Here is a 22,816-nt window from a genome sequence, read left to right on the forward strand (position 1 = left end):
CCAGATTACAGTTGATGCGAAGCGATCTAGAAACTTTGGTTGAAACTTTTTTTCCATATCATGTTATGCTAATCTAGAGACTCAACAAAGCTAAGTGCGATCAGTCACTGTAGATGATCCCATCGGTGTTCGAGCCGCCTTTTAAGTGGTAGAATCGCCACCATTTCTGTACAAGTTTGTCACAACTTCACTCCATGGAATTGGCACATAGAGTGTTTCACAAAGTGCTTACGGTTTTACTGTTGGTTGTTGCCAAAGTGGGTAACCACTGGTGCTTGTCTGAGATGTAGGCTGTGATACAGAGAGAGTTGGCCATGGTGATGTTTGGTGACCTTTGGTTTAACGTTGGGTCAGTGACGAGACGGTGAGCTTGAGTTGGTGTGTGGTTTATGGTGCACACTCAGAGCTTGGCCATAGTTTAAACAAGTAGCCACGGGATGTACATTTCCAGCCTACAGCAGTTTTATGTATGTCAGTCTCTGCTACAATGTCTGAAATGCATTACTATTGCATTAATTGTAGCGTTCACCCAACGTTCAGTATGCAACAGCATCCAATGTGTGTGTCTGGAAGCCTTTATATCAGTTGTGGTGCCTGCACTTTGTTTGTGTGTATTTTATAGTTGGTTGTTTATTTGTTTGCTTTCTTGATTTACTTCCTCATGCAACAGGAGCATATAGCTCTGCCATATGTGTGGGCCAGAAAACTAGCTGCTCATAAAAGCAACACATGTCACATGATTGCTTAATTTCTCTCTCTCTCTTTCTCTCTCTCTATATCTCTCTCTCTCTCATACACACACTTTCTCTTACACCCTCTGCAATGGCATATGTTAAACAGCCGACAATAAATAAGAAGCTGACAAACAACTTTACTCTCATAGACGAAGCTAACCATCATAGGTTAGGCATTTGTGTGGTGTAGCCTCACAGTCCATGGCCCAGTTATTGTTTCACTTCAATTATTTATTTGAGACTGAGTAGTAGTTTAGTCCTGTTTTACAGACCACACCTCATTGTCTGGCTTTTCACAGCTAAACAGTTCACAGGAAGTCCGATTTATTAAAGCTTGTGCTTGCTTGCCATGTCTCTCAGGGGGAAACATCATCAACAAACCACGCTCATGTCTCCGCAATCCACACACGCGCACACACACACACACACACACACACACACACACACACACACATACACATACACATACACACACACACACACACACACACACACACACACACACACACACACACACACACACAGACACACACAGACACACACACACACACTTTTCATTTGCAGTGAAGAGTGGGACAAAAAAAAAGTTACAGGTTTTGTTACGAGCAGTTTAGGACAGCAATCAAGAACAGCAATCTGCAAAACATCTGCATTCCTATCAGCAGGCGTCTCGGAAGCCATTTAAGTGGCACGGAGCAGTCTAGTGAGTTGCATCAGTGTGCAACACTAATCCCCAATAAATGCCTTTAATCAGTGGCGCAGATGGCAGCCATAAAGATTTAGCGGCTCTGAAGCCTATTCCATCACAACGGCGTTAAACAAAGGAGTCGGCGGCTGCTCGCCATGCTGGCTGCGTGTTCTGCTCCGGCTCCGTGTTTGCACGGATGTTTGTGTGGAGCAAAGAACGCCGGGGTCTTCTTTTCTTGGTTTGGCACCAGCGCTGTGTGGAGTTTGTGATCGCAAAAAGGACGACTCGAACCCCCCCGGCTATTGAAAACAACACTACTGAAGATCTCTCCCAGTTGTGCAAATTGAGTCAAAATGCCCCGAAGCCTGAGGGATGTGACCAAAAAAGGCTGTGGAGTTAGAGACAGTGGTGGTTGTTTTTTTGTTTTTTTTCTTGAGATGTTAACAAGCTAACTATGGATACGTGAGGATGTCTGTGGTATTGCCAAAATAGCTGACCGTGACTGAGAATGTATGGAGATAATCTTGGGAAATACTCACTCACATCCGCCAAAAAAAGACTTGTACATACAGTACACACACACACAGACATATACACACACACACACACACACACACACACACACACACACACACACACACACACACACACACACACACACTCTCTCACACACACACACTCTCACACACACACACACACACACACACACACACACACACACACACACACACACACACACACTCTCTCACACACAGCAAGTTTGTTTAAAAGGCAATCACCCTGCCAAGGAAAGCATTCAGTCTTCTCCTCACTGACTATCCTCACAGTGGACACATATAGTGGCCTCATCCCCACGTTACTCTTCCACTCTTTCTTTAAGGACGAGAATATGTCAAGTGTGTTTAACTGGACGAGTCCAAGATTTAGCAATGTCTGTTCCACTTGGGTACAAAAAAAATCCCAAGACCATCCAAAGTCCTCCTCCCCCTCTCCCCAAGGCCTTAATCATAATCCTCCTCGTAGAGTGTGTTGCTGGTATCTGTCATCAAGTAGATAGATTTACTCTTTTTTTTACGGTTGCTGGTCCTGCTGCTGTCTGTCGTCTCGGCCAGGGACAGGTAAGAGGCTATGCTATTCCTCACGCCAAAACTGACCATGTCCCTGGCGTGCTGGTTGTCTGCAGAGTTGGCGTTGAGAAGCTGGGACCTGTGGGTGGAAGGTTTGTGAGAGTTTGTGCAAGAGAAAAGAAAGGTTAAAACCAAAAAGGGTTTAAAAAAAAGAAGAAAGAAGAAAAAGCAGGCCATGCTTTTTCATGCCAGGTGTTTGATGTATCAGATATATCAGATGCAAGATGTTTGTTGTGAGTGCAAATTATTGTCATTGAAGTGGAGATTTTGGAAAGCGTGCAGGATTAATGTGAGTATTTGTGTGTGTGTTTCTGTGTGCGTGCGTGCGTGCGTGCATGCGTGCGTGTGTGCGAATGATTGTGTGTGTGTGTGTGTTTATGTGTGTAAAGAGGTGTACAGACACCAAAGTGAGGTGAGATGGGATGAGTGATGTACCTGTCCACGTTCTTCCAGTCAAAGTTGTGGCGCATGACCACAGGTGGGTGCTGGGGGACGGTGCTCGGGGCGTTGGCTGTAAACGCCAGACAGGGAGCAGTCAGAACGGAACACAGGCCGTCCGCTGCATCTGTGGGGATCACACACACACACACACAATTAAAGAAAATTAACATTTTCAGCTACAAAAACACACAAGTGATTGGACTTAGATATACATCATCAGCAAGGAAATCTGCAGTCACACGACAAGCTCACATGACCAGACTACAGACACAAATACACACGCTAATCATTTGGTAAGCACAGCATGTACGGTTCGTGGCAGTGGCTGCATAATCAAAAACATGCTGACCAAGCACAGGGGTCAAGTCGTCATTCTCTCTTATGCCAAACACAAATAAACACTCCGCTCAGGCCATCTGCAAAACGTCCGTAACCAAAGAGGCAGAAAACACGAATTTTGTAAACATGCAGTAACGCACACACGTTCAACACACAAACAATGGTGATAATATATAACCCCTCAAATACGAGTGCAGGGTTTGAAAGACACACACCACTGAGGAAAGCCAACAGTGTAACTGAGCACTGACCCGAGTAGTGGTTGACCATGTCCTCCAGGCTTGGGAAGGTGAGGCGCGGGGAGATGTAGTACCAGCTGTTGGCCATGCGGAAAATTTTATAGTGCTTGATGGCTCTGTGCTTCACGGACAATGAGTAGACCCCTTCAGGAGGAAGCATACAGGTTAGACATACTGAACCATATCACCGATATTACAGTGAGAACTTCAAACATTTCTACTGCAGTGGGTGTCATGTATCTCTCTAGAGCAGTGTTTCTCAAACTTTTTCAGATGAAGGACCACTTAACCAATAAGAAAAAGCACGGACCACCTAGCTAAAAAAAATAGATTAGACCTACTTCAACAGTATATCAGCCTACACAATAGGCCTACTCACTGAACCACCTTGCTTATTGTCTTTGCACTTAGCTTATTGTTTCAGAGGATTTATATGATTTTAACTGGCATATCTTATATAGACAGTGTTGCAGAACTGTTTGGATTTACATACAAGTTGGTTCAATATTGCAAACAACTCATCTATATTATATTTTACCACGTCTGCTCGGGGACCAATTGGGATAGCTTGCGGACCACCAGTGGTCCCCGGACCACACTTAGAGAAACACTGCTCTAGAGGTGTATGAAATTATTAGTTAAAGCTTTGCCGTGATAAAGGTATTATATTTAGGAGACGCTTTAATCCAAAGTGACACAGACTTGAGGCTCAGTAATGCCCCACCACACCCAAACATATACCATGTAATGCCACAAAACAGCCTACAGTCAAATCACCATATAAGGTAAAATGTGTATGTTACAGATGATCATCTTATTCTTGCAGAAGTGCGTTCACAGATCAATTTTATTTTAATTTCCATTTAATATAACATATATATCGCGCCAAAACATTGCACATGTCTCATGGCACTTTACAGAGTGTTAAACAATCAGAGAAGGATCATGATCATGTGTTTGGTACATAGACACCCCCCCCCCCCCATACCTCTCTCTTTGGGACTCTCTCGGACCATAAAAGAGCCGACTACATTTCCAGGCATCCGCAGGAGCTCCTCTGCCTTTTGCCTCACCACACCCTCAAACAGCCATCTTTGCAAAGGGATAAGCATCATGAGAAAAGGGGTTTTTCTCACACACAGTTACCTTTTTTCTTCTCCTTTTTATGGCGTGAAGTCTTATGATGTAAATGTTACATTGAGTTTCCTTGCAGAAACCTCTAGAAACGCCCATATTGCAATACAACCCCAAAACAGAAAAAGTTGGGACGTTGTGTAAAATGTGAATAAAAACAGAATGTAATAATCGCATATTGCAATATTTTCACATGGTTATTAAGTGCTGGAATGGACGGGTAAAGGATCATTATATGGATCATATAAGAATTAATATACAGTATATGATATAGCACATAAGCCCATTCAAAGTAGGCTTGCATATATTACAGAGAAGGCACACAAAGCTCACCCATGGTAAATCTTTGCAACGTGGATGCATGGAATGTAGTTGTCATGGCCTGTTTTGAGGGACCGGACTTTCCACCAGGAACCTTCTCTAAGAGCCACAGAACAACACAAGAACACGCAGATGAGAAGGGAGAACCGTGACAAAATCGCCATGACCGTGGCCTCAGTGGTCACTCAAGTCAAGGCCCATAGTACACAATACCCACATGACCGAAGTATTGCATGTAGATGTACATTGTGTATTGTTTCTGAATGTAGACTCACTCTCCGAGGCCTTTGAGTCTTTCCCCCATCCTGAAGATTGGCTCACTTATGTCTGGGGAGGGGTAGTCTGTGAGGACTATCAGCATGTCATCATCGCTTGCTGCAGATCGATGACGCCACAGAGTTATGTGTCAATCCCAAAGCCACTGAAGCACTTAAGCAACTAAAGCTACGGCACTGAGCAACTAAACGCAAAGATTAACCCTCACATGATAACAACAAAAGAGACATTGGACAAAGAATTGGATTTATAATCTCTCTTCAGAAGAGACAGAGAATTGGATTTATAATTACTGCTTCTTTTGGGCTGAATTGACTTTGTCTTGTCCCTCTTTGAATAATAAATGTGTTTTTGACACAGATCAATAAAATATCCTTGCAACTGGAGCCTATTTGGCAAGAAACCCATCTCTGATTCTGCTTCCGAAGAGCCTTTAAATAGTACATAATACATAATCACAATTAAAAACACTTTGCAAGCCTCAGCCGTGATACTGTAAATACGTTGAAATGAGAGACATGAGACAGACCACATGAAACACAGGTCCAATAGCAACAACAGTAAGGGCTTGCCTTTCAGCTGAACGTCGGCGTCGGCCACAGTTTGCTGGTGGCCCTTAGCCGTGCTCTTTGCGATCCCCATGTCTAACTGTCCACTTCTGGTCGATCTCTTCGCAGCTCTGTCGCTCGACCGCTGTCAGCCACCGTGCCTCATTCTCCACACCAGACGTCCCATTCAGATAGTAAAGGAGAGAAAATTAAAGATAAAAAAGAAAGAAAAAAGAAAGATAGTAAAATGGCTTTGTTTGTGTACAAAGAGCGAAAGCCCAAACACCTCTGGAAAGCGCCTGAGCGCTGTGAGTTTTGTAACTTCCTCACACACAGTATCTCTACCACAATATGCTCAGTTGAATAGGGAAGCTGTGGTACGGTGCTGTCTATCACAATTTTCCATTGAGCCCCTCTCAACTGGTAACTTTAGACACATAGAGTAAGTCTTCACTAATGTTGTTCATTGTATGTAATGAAATTCTAGAGTTTGGTTTGCAGAGGTGTTTGCATAGGAGTTGCAGTTCAGTACACAGTTAAAGTAGATTGCACGAAACTGTTTGACCATATGAAATGGTAGAATCTAGAAATAGACTGAGCTTGGCCAAGCAGTGTTTACATACACATAGCTTTTTTTTTTGCTGTGTCATATACTACACAGTAATACTACACAGTTGTTTTTTAGTCTACATAGTGTAGGGGACAACATAGGAAGAAATGCTTTAGTTGTTGTATCAAAGTCAGTGAAATGTATTCATTGCGTGCCCAAGGTCTGAAATTGTGTTTTGTGACTAATCATGTGATGTCTTCAACCTACTTGTACACAAGTGAATACAACTGAAACTTTTTAACTGCAGTCTCGGGCTTATTGGCATATTGACATATTCACAACCAGCAAGGTCTCACAAATGAGTCACTTTAATGTGCAAAGGCCTGTTTCCTTTTCTGATAATTCTTTGAAATATCATGGCTACTGTTTTGGTCCTTTTTTGTGTTTTTCACAGTAATTCTATGTAGAAACATATTGAATTTGTAGCGTAAAAGCAAAAAACTGCCATGGATTTTAGCAACGCATACAGATTCCCATTAGTTGGCCAATCATGCTAATGTCCACACAGTTTAGGCTTTCATCACACATTGTTTTAGACGTGTTCATGGAATTAATATTTTTGGATTCTAAGAGAACCAATTGTATAAGTACAGTAAATTTCAACGGCAAATATTTGTTAGTAGATTATCACATTTTCATCCACACTCTCACAATAACTTGCTCCAAGTTTTGTGAACTTTCGTTCATGGGGGGCCTTACAATAAAACAATTTATGTGTACATTTAGTGATCGTACACCAACAAGGATTCCCGGGACACTGAAAGACCGGGGTACACGAAACTTGGTGGGCATGTAACCCCACATGGATAGCATGGAACCATCGTTTTTTGTTTTGATCTGTAGCCCCCCCGCTGTACTGGACCCCCTGAAAGGAGGGTAGGGCAGACACAGTTTTCTGTGAATATCTTGAGAACCGTAGGGCCTAGGATGACCAATTTTTTTCATATGTTTGCATCCAGGGGTCATGTTAACCCATTCCATGTGCACACATGTGCATAAACAAATACACACGCACACGCATACATTCACAGTAATCATACGTATGACACATACTCACACAGTAGACATATGTACGCATGCATGCACATGCACAAACACACATACGCAGGCAAACACACAAGCACGCACACACACACACACACACACACCCACACCCACACACATAAACATAAACATGTACACGCACACATGCACACAATTCAAGAATTTCTCAGAATTATGAACAGGCAAGATGGGGGTGGGGTTGTATAAAATGAATTTTACATGTGAAATCTATGAACTAATCATGTTTTGGTACTTGTTGTCTAGCAGATACCAGTGAGAATTGAGTGTGGATAATGCAATTTAGTGAGACAGTTAGAATCATATAGGCCTTTCAGCGTGATTTATTTTTGTGGAAAAAATGTGCTGGACTGGGCGGCTGTCATATTTTGTACCGCTCTGTGGTACATCTAGTTATGGTCTTTACTGCACTTCACTTTAGAGAAGGTGAATATAAATCAGCTTTTTTTAAACAGGTAGTTCACAGAAATGTCATTCAGAAATATCCTGATGCACGTCAAGATACAAGCTTTCACTTTGTATCTTCTATCTATCTTTTTCAAGAGGCCACATTCACCACAGTGACAGAACTCACCAAAAAAAACTGCAGCAGATGTTCCTTTATCTAAAATAAAAACAACGTTATTTGTCTCTAGGAAATATTCTTTGCTAGACATTCCACTCACCCCTCTCACAGGAAACACAATATGTGTGGTTGCCTCTCCAATACTGTTATAACTGGGGGCTTTTCACTTGTCCCAGTGTGTAGGTCATGGGCATGCTGAACAGGGTGGCTCTGATGGTGCCACAGAGAACACAGAGCAGTTGTCTTCTGTTTGACCAGAGAGGATTTGCAGCAACAGTGACTGTTAAGAGTTGAAGCTGAAGTGACATAGGGACCATCCCTGCACTACGCAACACCTCAAAATGAGGAAGCTCAGTCGGACATACCCTTTAATACCATGAGAACACATTGAAAGGTGGCAAAAACACTGTGAGCTTAATTAAAAAGAATATTCATTTTTATCTCTCATGAAGAAGAGGGGGGCAAAAATATATCAGACACCAGATTTTGGGCTGCTTCTGCTGTTCTCTTTTAGATATCATTAAAATACAATTAAAAAAAAACTATTCATAGGTGTAGACCCTTTCAATCTGTTCCAAGAGGGTTTCCGGTTGAAACGTTCAAAACCAGCGCAGATACTTTAAAATTAGCTTTAGCTTAATTCAAAGTGTCGACTTTGAAACATGTCGACTTTAAAACATGTTTTTTACATTTTTGTTTGGCTCAAAGTTACTATTAGCTCAGTGTTTTGCACTGGAAATGCGTTAGGAATGCACATATTTAAATATGCTGTTGAAAAGATGTATACAAATAGTTACTGATTGTGTTTACAGATATGTTTGGTGCGTTCACACACTTTAGCCAAACATACAAATGTGGAAGTTAAAAACGGACATAGATGTCACTTCCTACTTCTGAATAACTAAATAAGACCAATGTGTGACATTTCAACAGAGAAATCTGTCAAATGTTTCAACTAACTACACAAACAAGCAAATGGAGGGTGCATTTCAGCATTTCATGGTCAATAATAATAATATTATTATTAATAATAATAATAATAATAATAATAATAATAATAATAAGCTTTATTTGTACAGCACCTTCCATACACAGAATACAGCTCAAAGTGCTTTACATTTGGAGCATGTAACACAATAACAAAAAAGAGTCGGTCATTATTAGTCATTCCTCTTTGTAGCTGTGGCCGTTTATGATCCAATCAGCAACATATCAGAAATATAGATAAGAACATGTAACACAATAATAGAGAAAAATCAGTCATTCCTCTTTGTTGCTGTGGCCGTTTATGATCCAATCAGCAACATATCAGAAATGCTTAGCAGTATATATATATATATATATATATATATATATATATATATATATATATATATATATATATATATATATATATAGGCTTTGCTAACAACATTAGCTCTTCATCATACTATTTATTGTTCTGGACAACAAAATGGACAACAAAATGTGTTGTTGCATGTTGTCTGTCTTGTTTGTCTTTTATATTTTTGGGATTGCACAACGTGGGCCAAGCGATACCATCTCCTGTCTGCGTCTGTCAGCTGTGATGCCTCCAATGTCGTCTTCCGCATCATAAGTTCCTGGAGTGAGAAACTCCACCAAGCCATAACTCATCACTGTTCGACTGGAGCCCTGCCAAGTCAGATCAAATAAAGTGCTGCTGCACTGTTTCGGAAATCAATACAGTACATTGCTGATGAGTGCTTTCAGGGGACTGAGTATTGACAGAGAGAGCCAACAGCAGTTTGTCTCCATATCTCTGCAATGCGTCGTGGTTCAGCCCATGACAGAAACACTGTGAAGTCTGATCTGAGTAAGGTGTTTCCATTAGCTTGCTTTGTGTTCATGGAGAGCAAGGGGGTGGATTGGCACCAGCTCGGCAAAATCAAATGACTGGCGTGTGTGTGCGTTGTACTCTTAGGCCCAGTCAGCGTAAACATAGAGCTGGCAGCCAGGGAGGAAGTGTGTGTGTGTGTGTGTGTGTGTTTGTCTGTGTGTGTGTGCGTGTGTGTGCGTGCGTGTGTGCATGTGTGTGTGTGTGTGTACAGTTTGTGTGTGTGGGTGTGTATGTGTGCATGCATGCGTGTGTGTGTGTGTGTATACAGTATGTGTGTGTGTGTGTGTGCATTTGTCTTTGCATGTGTTTGAATATGTGGCCATATGCGTGTGCGCACTGATATTCACGAGATACCTACATATGAACAACCACATCCACCCAAGGGGGTGAAACACTCACACCACAGACACAATGCAGCAGAAAACCCTTTTCCATAATCCACCAAAAGACAAATGAAACCTGTCTGCTGTGTACCTCTACCACAGCAGGACATACAGCTCACCTAAAGAGTTAATCATTCAAATCATTCAAATGATACTTCAGATGTATCACTTGCTTTCAAGGAGAACACATCAAACAAACCAATGTCATTACTCCCAACTAGCTCTTAAAGGAGGCTATTAGTCTATTAGTCCTCTTCTCACTCATACATGAAGCTGTGGATTGTTGCTTTCCTCTCCCTCCACGCACTCCTAACTCTGTAAGACACAGATAAAAATGTCACCCAGAAATGCCTTATGCTTCCTGGTATCTTCAGCTCTCAGAAAACAACACAGTGATGTGGTGCCATTTTTTTTTTCTAGCTGTCTTCAAGAGGACTTCTTGTGACCGTTCACTCAAAGCGCACTCAACAGCCTCGGCCAACTGGTGTCACACCAACAACAGACAAGCAAATGAAGTGAAAACATCTTATGTTGCCATGGTCCATGGAGTTTAACTGAGTTGCTGGGTTGTTTATGGAGCTTGGCAAGGACAGGGAAAGCTAGCTGATTAGCATCCAGGGGATAGCCGGTCGCTGCCCGTCAGGGTCCCACCGCACGTGACGGGCAGCCAGGCAGACTCCAGACGATGCCGAGATACAGACAGCTCAGAGATATGGACAACCAGGGCGATGGGTCGAGCAAGGGTCACAAATTACCGTACCGCATGCTGTAAGCCTACAATTTGGGGTTTTAATGATGTGCAGGCAGTACGCTGCCTAGATTATAAGACACTTTGGGCAAGAGCGCTGGAATTCTTCACCAGTCAATGTAATGGAAACATGAGCTCATCAATCTAGACTCTAGAGCAATGTCACTTTTTGATTTAGCGGTCAAATTATAGTGGTTGTCATTCCCGTCCAATGTCGATGGCCTTCCTTAACTGGTCCAATACCACAGTAGAAAATACTAGGAGAACAATATGGCCTTTTCCTTAGAATAAATCCATGTGTAAATCAATGTAAATCATGGTATTATATCTTATAACATTGATATTAGCATTTTTGTAATAGGCCTAAGTAATTCAGCATGCAGAAGGAACAGTGTTTGTGTCCTCTTTTGTATAGTTTGTGTTGTGCAGACTGTTCTGTGACTGTGACTTCTATTCTGTTATGTGACTGACTGACTGACTGATGGCATTAGCTGGTTGACGGTTAGGTCAGCAGGAAGGAAACCTGACAGAAATAGCTATACTCGACACACAACCCACTTTAAGCGCTAATAACACATCACATATTCTGGCGTGTACATTAATAAACATTTGTGACAAAGGACACTGGAACAGGAAATGATACTGGTCACTACATCCTGCCAAAATAGTGAGTGAGGGGGACCGATTAAAATAAAACAACTGACTTTTGTGAGCCACTTTTGTCACGTCTGATGGGTTTGTGGTTTAAGAGATCTTAAAAAAATGTTCATGACCTTCAGTAGGCCTACTCTAAAACACAGAGTTATTACTCAGAGAATAAACTCTGTACAAGAATATGAGTTATACTTTTTGTGATACTTTTGCGCACTTTTGCATTCTTTTCACATACAGAAGTGTTTGGCATCAAGCGTTTTTTTAGAAGGTATCTACCTTATTTATATCTCTGAGTTCCTCAGCAATCTCCCTTTGCAAACTCGTCATTCAGATTTCAGTGCTCTGTATTTCTTGTATGCAGAGAAAATTAATGGTGTTCAAATGAACTGTTTAGCGCAACTAATCACTCAACTGCCAAAATGAACCCAGAGTGTTTATCAGTGTTTATTTCTGTGTGTGTTTGTGTGTGTGTGTGTGTGTGTGTGTGTGTGTGTGTGTGTGTGTGTGTGTTTGCATGCATACATGTTTGTGTGTGTGTGGCGATGGAATCACAACAGCATGTACAAAAAGATAGAATCTTTCAAAACTCACAGCATGCTTCTGTGCTGAATGTTGGCTGACACTGGTGTCAGACTAATAATCATGTCGTTATCATCAGCTTTATGGTATTTCTGTTCAAACACAAATGGCTCCATGCAACTCAACTTTTTTTTTCATCTTTTTACTGTGAAAGATGCTTCGCAAGTAGGTCAGATGAGTTTGGGGTAAGAGACTATATTCTGCTAATCTCATCAAGACTCCATCTCTGCAGTCCCCTCTGTGCTTCATTTGTGCATACCAAAATAGCTTTCCACCATGACAGACAGCCAACAATTACATAACCTAATACAAGCCATAACCATACAGGCTTTTAATGTTATGGAGTGATGTGACAAATTTGTAATAATAAAACATTACTGGCAACAGTGGAGGTCATGTGTCTCTTTATTTTGGGGAATAACGTTATGAAAATGGCAACAGAAACCAACCACGCACACGCACAGTTCCACACACAGACAGACACGTCTCAACCATTCATTTGCTAACCACAAACTTCTGGAGATCGTCTCAAGCTAAGGGGCATCACACTCTCGGTGACAGGCCTTGGACCGTCCCAGTCAGTGCTAAGATTAACCGATCAAGCTTTCCCTATGTCTTATTTCAAGTGAAAACGAGGTGGAATTAACTTCTCTCTGCACACACACCTCAATATTTCACCTCATGCGAGTGAGTGCGAGTTAGAATGACTGACGCTCCGTGGCAGACGCAGCAGCACCAAGTTCCTGTCTGGATTCCCGGATCGCTGGATTCCTAAGCTCGCAGATTCCCGCAAAGCCTCAGCTCAGTGGAAACTCTTACAGAAGGGAGAGAAGAAATGGGGGAAAATAGGGAGATGGGAGGAAAGAAGCGGGGGGGAGTGGCATTATGTCACCGTGCAAATTGCCTGCGCCACACGGCCCCGTAGCCCCGAGCCTGGTGCTGCCACTCATTGATGCGGCGTCTGGGAGACCGCTGCAGCAACAACCACGTGGCAGTGGTGTCTTGGCTAGCCCCCGCTTGACTCATTCTTCACACACACACACACACACACACACACACACACACACACAAACACACGCCCACACACAGGCAGACACACACAGAGACACATACAAACACAATCACATGTACTGGCTTGAGGTAGTCACTGGAAAAAAAACATTCCCATTCCTGTCTCGTCCACAAAGAGTTTGTCTCTCTCAGAATAAAATGCATCAGGCTGCAATGAACAAAAACTGTGGATATGAAAAACAACTCTGTATTTTTGAATTACATAAACGATTTCCAGCTGTCACCTCTATATCTACAAGCTGCTAGACTATCTATATGGTTGCTGTGTAACACATGCAACAGTCGATTTGTTTGAGTAACAACTATGCCAGATCATGAAGGTCATAGAAACTAAAGTTCTTATAGCTGTAGGGTTTATAATACTGCAAACTTTGTTTAATCATCTAAAACATTCTCTCCTGCGAGGCACAGAAACCGCAGTGACTCATTTCCCACACTGTCATGACAAATATTTGTAGTGAAACAACTAACATTAATGGACTAACTCTCTCATGAGCAAGGTTTCTCATGAGGACTAACTCTCTCAATGTCATCATAACACACATTCTAAAAGAAGACTTGTTTTTCTGCAAACAGTAGCATATTGAAAGCAGTTTTATTAGGAGACGATTAAAGGTGACTCTAACCTAAATGCATGTCTGCACAAACATACCAAAACTTTCAAATCCTGTGTATATTTCCACAATTACATTTATTTATGGAATTCTGTCCAGGTCCCCTCTGCCCTGCCCTGCCCTGCTGTTCTCTTTTCAAACTGAGGGCCCATATCAAGTCACACAAGCAGACTCTGTGCCAGTGGACCCAGCGTGCCTATCATAATGTTAGCAAAGGTAACTCCAGCACAAACAGGTGGGGCCCAGACTGTGAAAGTGGCCCTAATTGCAAGGCTTGGAGTTAAACGTGAGCTGGGCTATAATTCCACAGTGGCAAAGCACCTGTACGTGCTAGCATTCTCTCTCTCCCTCATTCTCTCTCTCTCTCTCTCTCTCTCTCTGACAACTGAGCACCCCCCCACACACACACACAAAAGAAAACCTCCCTGCACCAGCCTATAACTGCACTGATGCCAATGCCAGACTTATGCAACCCCTAATGGCAAACTACAGTGTCTGGTCTGCTCTCAGCTGGTAATGACAGCCATTGGGTCTCCATTACAAACCTTCTGCCTAATTGCACGGGTCTGTATAGTGTTGCCATATCTACTGGACCCATCGGAAATTACCTGCTTATTATGGTCTGTTCAGCTTCACTATTTTAAGCTGTTTTTCAGAGCACCTAAAGAGGGGCCCTGCCCTGCCGATGAAAGCAGGCCTTCAGTTTTCTACACCTCTCTTCTGCCAGGGGCACACCTCTCTCCTTCCCCCACCCACATACACATGACCCAACACACACACACACCTACACACACACACACACACACACACACACACAAACACCTGTTAAAACTTTGTGCAGCTCTGCTGAAACTGAAGTTGGGGAGAGTGAAAATGAAGAGGAAATAACTAAATGTGAAAATCATTTCTATTAGCGATCTGAGTGATTTCATGAAATCTTATTTTTGGCGGAAAAACAGCTGTATCAAGTCATCCCACCTGACGTAATCCACATTGCTGCTGTGGTGATGATGAGTCCAGCACGACTTGCATGTCTGTATTAATCTTGTGTGCCGTGTGGTACGTTTCCTCAGATGCCTCCACACGTGAGAGGAACAGGAAAGGGGTTCACGCAAAGAGAAGAAAAATATGCCTTACATAACAAGTCCATGCTTATTTGGAATTTTAGTGAGCAAGATGCCAGGCAAACTGGGAGCGCAGAGAAACGCTTCTCAGTTTCCATCACCTATGTCCAAAATTGAAGTTGTCCAATTCAGCTGCACGCAGCTCAGAGCATAGCTATTACAGTATCACCTTTACCCCAAAAAAGCGGTGCACGGTTATGGCGGTTTCTCCGAATTTCCAGTGGGTTGCCATGGACAAATGTCTGGCAATGCAGACACACTGAAGGAGGCAGATTGATGTCCTTGACCACTGGGCAATAGCTCTGGCCCTCTTCTGGTTAAGCTCTGGCTGACCCGCTCCAGCACATTGGTCAGAACCTTGTGACGGCATGCTGAATGGATAGCCTGCTGTGTGAAGTCAAAGTTGCTTAAAGTCAAACGTCTTCAGACCATTTCAGTTGTCATTGGGGCTTTAACAAACAAAACAAATACAATTGAATGTTGCTTGCTCCATGCAACTTCAAGATAACATTTCAGCCAGTGTGGGCCCTTTGGAATGGAGGAGTTGTGTTTGAACTCATTTTCTCCAAGTCTAAAGTCCTAAAGTCCCCATGACCAGAAAAATGTGATGGAGCATGGATTTATTAGGGCTGTCAGATAATGTAGAAAAAAATCAAACAACACCAACTGGTTTTGGTTAGAACTTCACAGACTCTAATGCCACAATAGAATTAAATTGTTGAGCTTGAAACTGAGTTGAACTCTAACTATGTGTCTGCCACTGGAGTCCAACTCATCAACTCAGTGACAAATGACTCAGTCATCTTAATCTCCATAGTTTAAGATTTCAAGTTGGACTATGGGAGGGTGAAGAGAGATGGTCGAGTTGCTGAGTCCCTCTGAGAAAAATGAGTGAATCATGAATTTTAAGTGAGCAGACAAATTTTAACTGAGGTGAAACGTGAATTATGTTTCTTTGAATGAGCTCTACAGAAGGGAGGCAACAGAACACACACACACACACACACACACACACACACACACACACACACACATATGAATGGGAATAGGGATGGGATCTATGTTACTGTACATGTTATCTTTTTCCTATGTCCTCTGGGTTAATGATTGTCCCGATAGGCGGATCCTTAAGGTGTGTGTCTGCATATGTGTGTGTCTCTCTCTGTGTGTGTGTGTGTGTGTGTGTGTGTGTGTGTGTGTGTGTGTGTGTGTGTGTGTGTGTGTGTGTGTGTTGTGTGTGTGCGTGTGTGTGTGTGCGTGTGTGCATGAATATTTGGCTAGTGAGTCTCAGCCCATCTGGTTTATCTCATCTGTTCCATTGGGGATGTTGACTGACTGCATTTGATCACAACGCTTTTGTGTCTCTAAATTCTAAACAAAAAAAAAACATTAAAAACAAACTTTACAGAGGGCAGCAGCCGTTAAAACTATTTAAGGGGGGGGGGGGCTCTACCAAAGACTTTGAGAAGCTTTAGAATTTACATTCCATTTCCTTTTTAGATTTCCTTTCCTTCTGCACGGTCCAAGGAACTCATACACATCCAGAGCCCCATACGCTGGACGTGAAAGGACAAATCAACAAACAGCTCGCCAGACTTTTCTTCCAGTACGGATTGAGAGCAGCAGCAGCAGCAGCAGCACAAAAAAAAGTGATCAGGATGGGAGATATGAGGGGAATGCATAGCGATTCCAGATCTCCCTCCTCCATCTTTGCATTCTTGCCCAGTGTTCTCATCTGTGAAATTCACCTTGCTCTTTCTGCAGCCATGCACTGTAAATGGTTCTTGACCTCATGAGAAGCCCTCATGTCGCTCATGTCCTCCGGGCTGCCAGTAAAGGCATTTTATCACAGGCAGCGAGATGTGTGTGGGGGTGATCCGATGGCAGGTGTGTGTGTGTGTGTGTGTGTGTGTGTGTGTGTGTGTGTGTGTGTGTGTGTGTGCATGTGTGTGTGTGTGTGCGGATGTGCATGCGCATGCAGGTGTGTGTGTGTGTGTGTGTGTGTGTGTGTGTGTGTGTGTGTGCGCAGATGTGCATGCGCATGCATGTGTGTGTGTGTGTGTTTGTGTGTGCATGCACTAATTGTGTGTGTGTATGGTCCAATTACAGATATTTGTGTTTATAGAGTCTCCCTTCTGACGCTTCTGAAGAAATTAAGAGTTGCTGTATGGCCATTTGCAAATAAATTCTTTTCTCGTCTTGACACAACAAAGACTCGGGAAGAGGAGTTTTTCTTCAGCCGAGCCAACCCCGTCAGAGTTCTAGAACTGTTTTGACTCCCTCTTCCCAGTTTTTTGGAGAGGTTGTCCAGGGTCCAGTCCAGATGCTGGGGGAAAAAAAGACCCAGACGTGCTAAGAGGTTCGGTATTGTGTAACAGAAGCAGATTTAAAGCATAGCTTTTGGCTCCCTCCGACGCAGCATTGAGCGCAGTCCCTCACTAAATCCGGTTTATTAGCTCACTTTGAGAAATATCACGCTGCCATAACTCAGAGATACCCCTTCCTTTAATCTACACGGGTTGTATTTCTTGTACTAGACAAAAGATGTCAGGAGGGGAAAAGGCTACCTACAAACATAGGTTTTTGGGGAAAAATCATTTGTCTTCTTTTGTGGAATCATAACTTTTAAAGTCAACCGATAATACTTGAAAGCCAACAGCTGTACTCTTAACTCTGTCCTCTGCGTGAAAGTGTCATTCTCGAATACTCTGGCTTTTAAGATAGAGGCCTCCGTCTCATCACTCTAGAGCCAGATTGTCACTCCGTTAACCTCCGAAATGGAAAGCAGGAGCGATCAGATCCCTGCAGCTGCAGTAAGGATTAAGGGGAGAAATGCAGAGAGATATGCGGAGAGATACCCTGGCTCTCGCACGAGCACTTAACCTGTCAAAGTCATAATGGCCCCTTTGAAATTCATTAAAAGCCCGAGAGTTACTTTGTGATGTTAAAAAAGACGCCCGAAAAAGCCCAGAGAACAGGTTGATGACCCCCTGTGAACCCCCCACCCCACCCCAACCACCCACCCTCCATTGGCTGCCAATAGGTGACCTTTGACGCTAACTCTTATCTGGACCACCACACAGGCTGGGCTCTTGTCAGAGTCTCAGAGCGACTCTCAAAAATGATCGGGTCATTCTTGGGCAAGCGTGCATTCCAGGGGAAGGCTTGGTTGGATGGAAGTGTACACAGAGTACATGACAGCATGACAGCACGGAGCAGAGCACATAGCTCATAAACAGCCCCGTTTATTCTGGAGGTGGTTCAGTTCATTAAGTTTGCTTTCACCTCGCTCCAGCTGTTATTCAGCTTGTGAGGGCCTCAGATTCATATGAGGATAAGCTGTATTCTGTATTCAGTTCCACATTGGAGAGGATTCCTCCAACGTGTTCCGCTTTTTCTAATCTTTATTACTTTACAGTGTGAGCCCACAGTGCGCTTTTTTTAAACTTTAAAATGAAAGTCAAACTCATTTTGGGGTCATCTGTGACTCTCCCACACTCGAGAGAGGCCTCAGACGTGGTTTTTGGTTCGCCGAATGCTCCGAGCGACCTGCGGGGAGAGGCTGAGAGAAAGAGAAGAGAGAAGAGAGCGTGGCTGTCGGCGACCTGGCAGGCTCCTAAATCCCCCTTTGCGCTTTTGTGCACATGTCACCTCGCCTCTGCCAAGGCCGCCGCGAGAACAAAGCTGAGGAGCGAAGATAAATGAAGGATGAAGACGCAGCTAGTCAGATCTGCAGAGATGTGTGTCAGGGAGTGTGTGTGTGTGTGTGTGTGCGAGAGAGAGAGAGAGTATGTCTATACAGTATGTGCATTCATGAATGTTTTAATCTATATGCAGTGCTTGTGTGAGTACATAATGTCTCTGCATGTCTCTGTGAGCATGTGAGTGTGTGTGTGTGTGTGTATGTGTGTGTGTGCATGTGTACGTGCCTATGCATATTATACAAGGGCTTGTGTGAAAGGAGCATCAGTGCATCCACTCTGGTAGATTATTTGTGGTATGGCCCCCGCCACCTCAGTCCTACCTTTCAAGTACGGACCTGAACCTGGCCCTGGTTCATGGCCCATGCCCCTCACAACCCCTGCCTGAGCCTGGTCCTGGCTTATGGCCCATGCCCCTCACAACCCCTGCCTTAGCCTGGGGAAGTCAGGTCAGGGACACTCAGGAGTGTGTGTGTGTGTGAGGGGGGACAGAGCATAGCTGAGTTAGTTGTTTGGAATTTGATTTTGAGCCATGTTACTGAGCAAAAACAGCCCAAACCTTAATGAGAAAGTAAAGTCTTTGGTTTCACTGTCATTCTGCTATGAAGTCAAGTAAAGATGAAAAAGACCAATGCAAACACAAACACAACCAATGATCAGCAAGGACATGTCTGCGAAGTCTGTAACAGGAAGTGAATGCTTCTCTTTCTCTTTCACAGTTGTTATGAAACTCATTTGAGAGTTAAAATTCTTTTGAGAACTGATCATTGTTCAGTTCCTGTATCTGCAAAGCAGCCACATTCCAGGTGCCACCGATACAACAATCGATCTGAGAGTTCTGCCTGCTTCACAAGACCTCAAACTGGGAACTGGAACTTTGAAAGTTATTTGCAAAGAGAAGATATGGAAGTGCTCATTGTATTACGGGCAGCCATGGTCTACTGGTTAGCGCTTTGGACTTGCCGGTTCAAACCCCGACCAGTAGGCATGGCTGAAGTGCCCTTGAGCAAGGCACCTAACCCCTCACTGCTCCCCGAGCGTCGCTGTTGTTGCAGGCAGCTCACTGCGCCGGGATTAGTGTGTGCTTCACTTCACTGTGTGCTGAGTGTGTTTCACGGATTGGGATAAATGCAGAGAGCAAATTTCCCTCACAGGATCAAAAGAGTATATATACTTATATATATTCATGTCTCTAAGGAAATTCCAAAAAGCTTTTCTTGTTTTTATTTTTCAATATTTCTAATAAATAATATTATAATAAATAAAGTAAAAGACATGTAATTAACATCTAATTCTTCCTGAGATTGCATGTCTTTAGATTGCGTCAACAAAATACTGCTGAATCTAGTAGCAACTAACCACCAGGAAGTGATGCTGTATATCTGTTAATACACACGCACACACAGCAGTTTTCTGAAACTTGGCTTCCAGCACAGCAGTCTCTTGCAAGCACAAATCTTAGATGCCATTCTCACTTCAATGAAAAACCGCAACAGTAATTAAGTTTTATTTGGAGGATTCATGACATCAGCGTGCAGTAAAAATTGAAACTCTACACTCATTTTTTTAAACAAAATCTTAGTCTCTAAATCTTCCCTTGTCCAGATTTCCACAGTAGATATGATGCCACCCCTCTCACCCTATCTTAGCTTTACCCTCGCTAGCCCAGCGGGCTCATGGGACAAGTAGCTTTGGCACAGGGCATTAGCGACAGAACACAGAACCTATATTAAGAGCCCTCAAACAACTGCTGTTCTTGGCATGCTAGTGGCTTGAGAATGTTTGCCTAGTCTGTTGAGAATTTGCACTCAGTAACAAATTGAGACATGAACAGAGGTCAAAGTTTCATTTTCTTTTTTTCTCACTCAGACTCTGGGAAAATTGTGATTTGTGACCAACCTTTCACATGTTACTTTCTGGTTGTGCATACATGCATACTTCACATGTTTAGATTATCGGTACTGATAGTGAATGGTTAAGCTCATTCTTTATGGCTACAAACAACAATCATGAATGTGTGTGGACAAAAGTTACCTATTCACCATTCAAATGAAGTTGAATGAGTTCATATTTACAGTCCACACTGCATGTAGAATATTCTTCCTTTGAATGATACATTATCTAAATGTGCTGTTTTATGTGGTAAATGAAAGAGAATATCCTGTCTTTTAGTCACAAGTATCACTGTGCATGCATCAGACATGAGTTGGCCCAAGACAATTTGATGTGTCATGTTTTTCCCTCTTCAGTATAGGAACAGATGGTTAATGACGTAACCTGAGGTCTGCTCAAACCAAGGAAAGAATGAAAACATGACACTGGTGAAAAACTCTTATTCTTATGGTTTGCTTCTTGGGCTAAAAGATAACTGGTCAACCCTGCCATATCTATGAACAAAATGAGTTAGACTTAACACAAACCAACCTGGAGGAAAGGACAATTTTCTGATTAATGGAAGAGAACAGGAGCCTTCACCCACCAAAACACATTCTTCACTTCTCTCCATCTAAGGCACCTTTTGGCACCATAAACATTGATTTGCCTTCTCTCTGACAGGGATTAAGAATTTCAGTTTACTTTGAAGCTCGGAAGGGATTTCCCAAACATGGTTTGACTTTTTGCAGGCCTTTCCCACCACAGACACCGAAGAGCCCTTGAACACCCTAATGAGGGATTTGGATTTTACCAAACATGGATTTAGCTGAGGGGTGGGGTGGAGTGTGAGTGTGTGTGTATGTGTGTGTGTGTGTGTGTGGGGGGGGGGGGGGGGGGGGGGGGGGGGGGGGTTACTTCCTGTTCTCCAGAGGGTTAGCTGACGGGTGTCACTGCATTCCACCCAATGCTCCCGTCTGCGGACAGACAGCTCACCTGACCTGACACTGTGTGAATCCGCCACTCAGACACGCAAGAGACCGGCGACCTTCCGGGATAAAGCTCTTTGTTGAGCTCCCTCTCATCGTCCCCAGGCCTGGATACATAAATCTCTCATGTGTTGCCAACAACCAAGACCAAAACCCAGAACTCTTAGCTACTGTCTTTGTCTCCACACACTGAAGCACTACTGCTTGAGGGTACAGAGAGTTGGACAACTACGACGTCTTTAGAGACTGTGTTTGGGATGGACTGTTCACCTACAGCCTTGTACTACAGCCTTGTACTACAGCCTTGTAGTTCAAAGTCAGCCTGCCATGAGGGAATTACCCTGATGAGTATAAATAGGGGGGGGGGGGGGGGGGGGCTACTTTGTGGCATGGCAATATCAGTCATCCTCCTATCTGCTCGACTACTGTTTTTGTTTTCTGACTTTAGGTGTGCTTTGACTCCCTGAATGCGCATGGCCAGACCGTGGTCTTTGGATGCTTAACATTGCGGTCGTGGCCTTTGGAGAGTACTGCTTTACACGCTGCTTTGTTATTCAGGGTTGAGATGGACACTTTGCGGGCACAGTCTGGGAGAGAGGGCTCCATCTGCCCAGGCGCTTGCTGTCCAGAAGCTTGCTGAGGTCCGCTTGCTGAGGTCCTGGATGTCAGAAGTAATTGTCTTCCGAGCCATGACATTAATTAGTTTTCCTCGGGCTATTTTCCACAAAACAGAAGATCAGAAAGCAAACGTCGGTATATTTTTGCAGCTTGCGAAGATGTCATTTAACTACTAAACCGCTTAATTCCTTTGAGGTTATAAAAAACCCACAAATGCTTGAAGAAAGGGTGACATCACATCATCCACATTTATGTCTTCCATCTGGTTTTCAGGTGGTGCATAACATGGTGCAATATTAACTGCCACTGCATCCAAATAGACAGATTTTAACTTTGTAATGAGTGTCCCTTAAGACAAAGGGATGCCTTAATAGTAGACATCAATTTTAGCATGCTGGCCACAGTTTTATGCTTATGCACACAGTGACAAACATGTTAAGTATAATGTTATGCCCTCATGCTTAATTGGATCATACAACATTGTTGGCTGTTTCATGAGGCCTGAGGACGTCTTCAGAGGC

At 43.3% G+C, this 22,816-nt stretch overlaps 1 protein-coding gene across 1 annotated transcript; it reads right to left on the bottom strand.

The window, feature by feature from the left end:
• Positions 1–1,036: 1,036 nt before the first annotated feature.
• On the bottom strand, positions 1,037–8,366 carry sla1a (Src like adaptor 1a). The gene is made up of 8 exons (XM_042076200.1): positions 8,185–8,366; positions 5,872–6,014; positions 5,299–5,398; positions 5,036–5,122; positions 4,557–4,660; positions 3,581–3,712; positions 2,985–3,114; positions 1,037–2,628 (listed from the first exon to the last, which is right to left on the bottom strand). The coding sequence occupies exons 2-8, from the start codon at positions 5,939–5,941 to the stop codon at positions 2,424–2,426; spliced, it is 828 nt and encodes a 275-aa protein (XP_041932134.1). The 5' UTR covers positions 5,942–6,014; positions 8,185–8,366; the 3' UTR covers positions 1,037–2,423.
• Positions 8,367–22,816: the final 14,450 nt, after the last annotated feature.

This window comes from Alosa sapidissima, chromosome 21 (genome assembly GCF_018492685.1).
Source record: "Alosa sapidissima isolate fAloSap1 chromosome 21, fAloSap1.pri, whole genome shotgun sequence".
Classification (NCBI taxonomy): Eukaryota; Metazoa; Chordata; class Actinopteri; order Clupeiformes; family Clupeidae; genus Alosa; species Alosa sapidissima.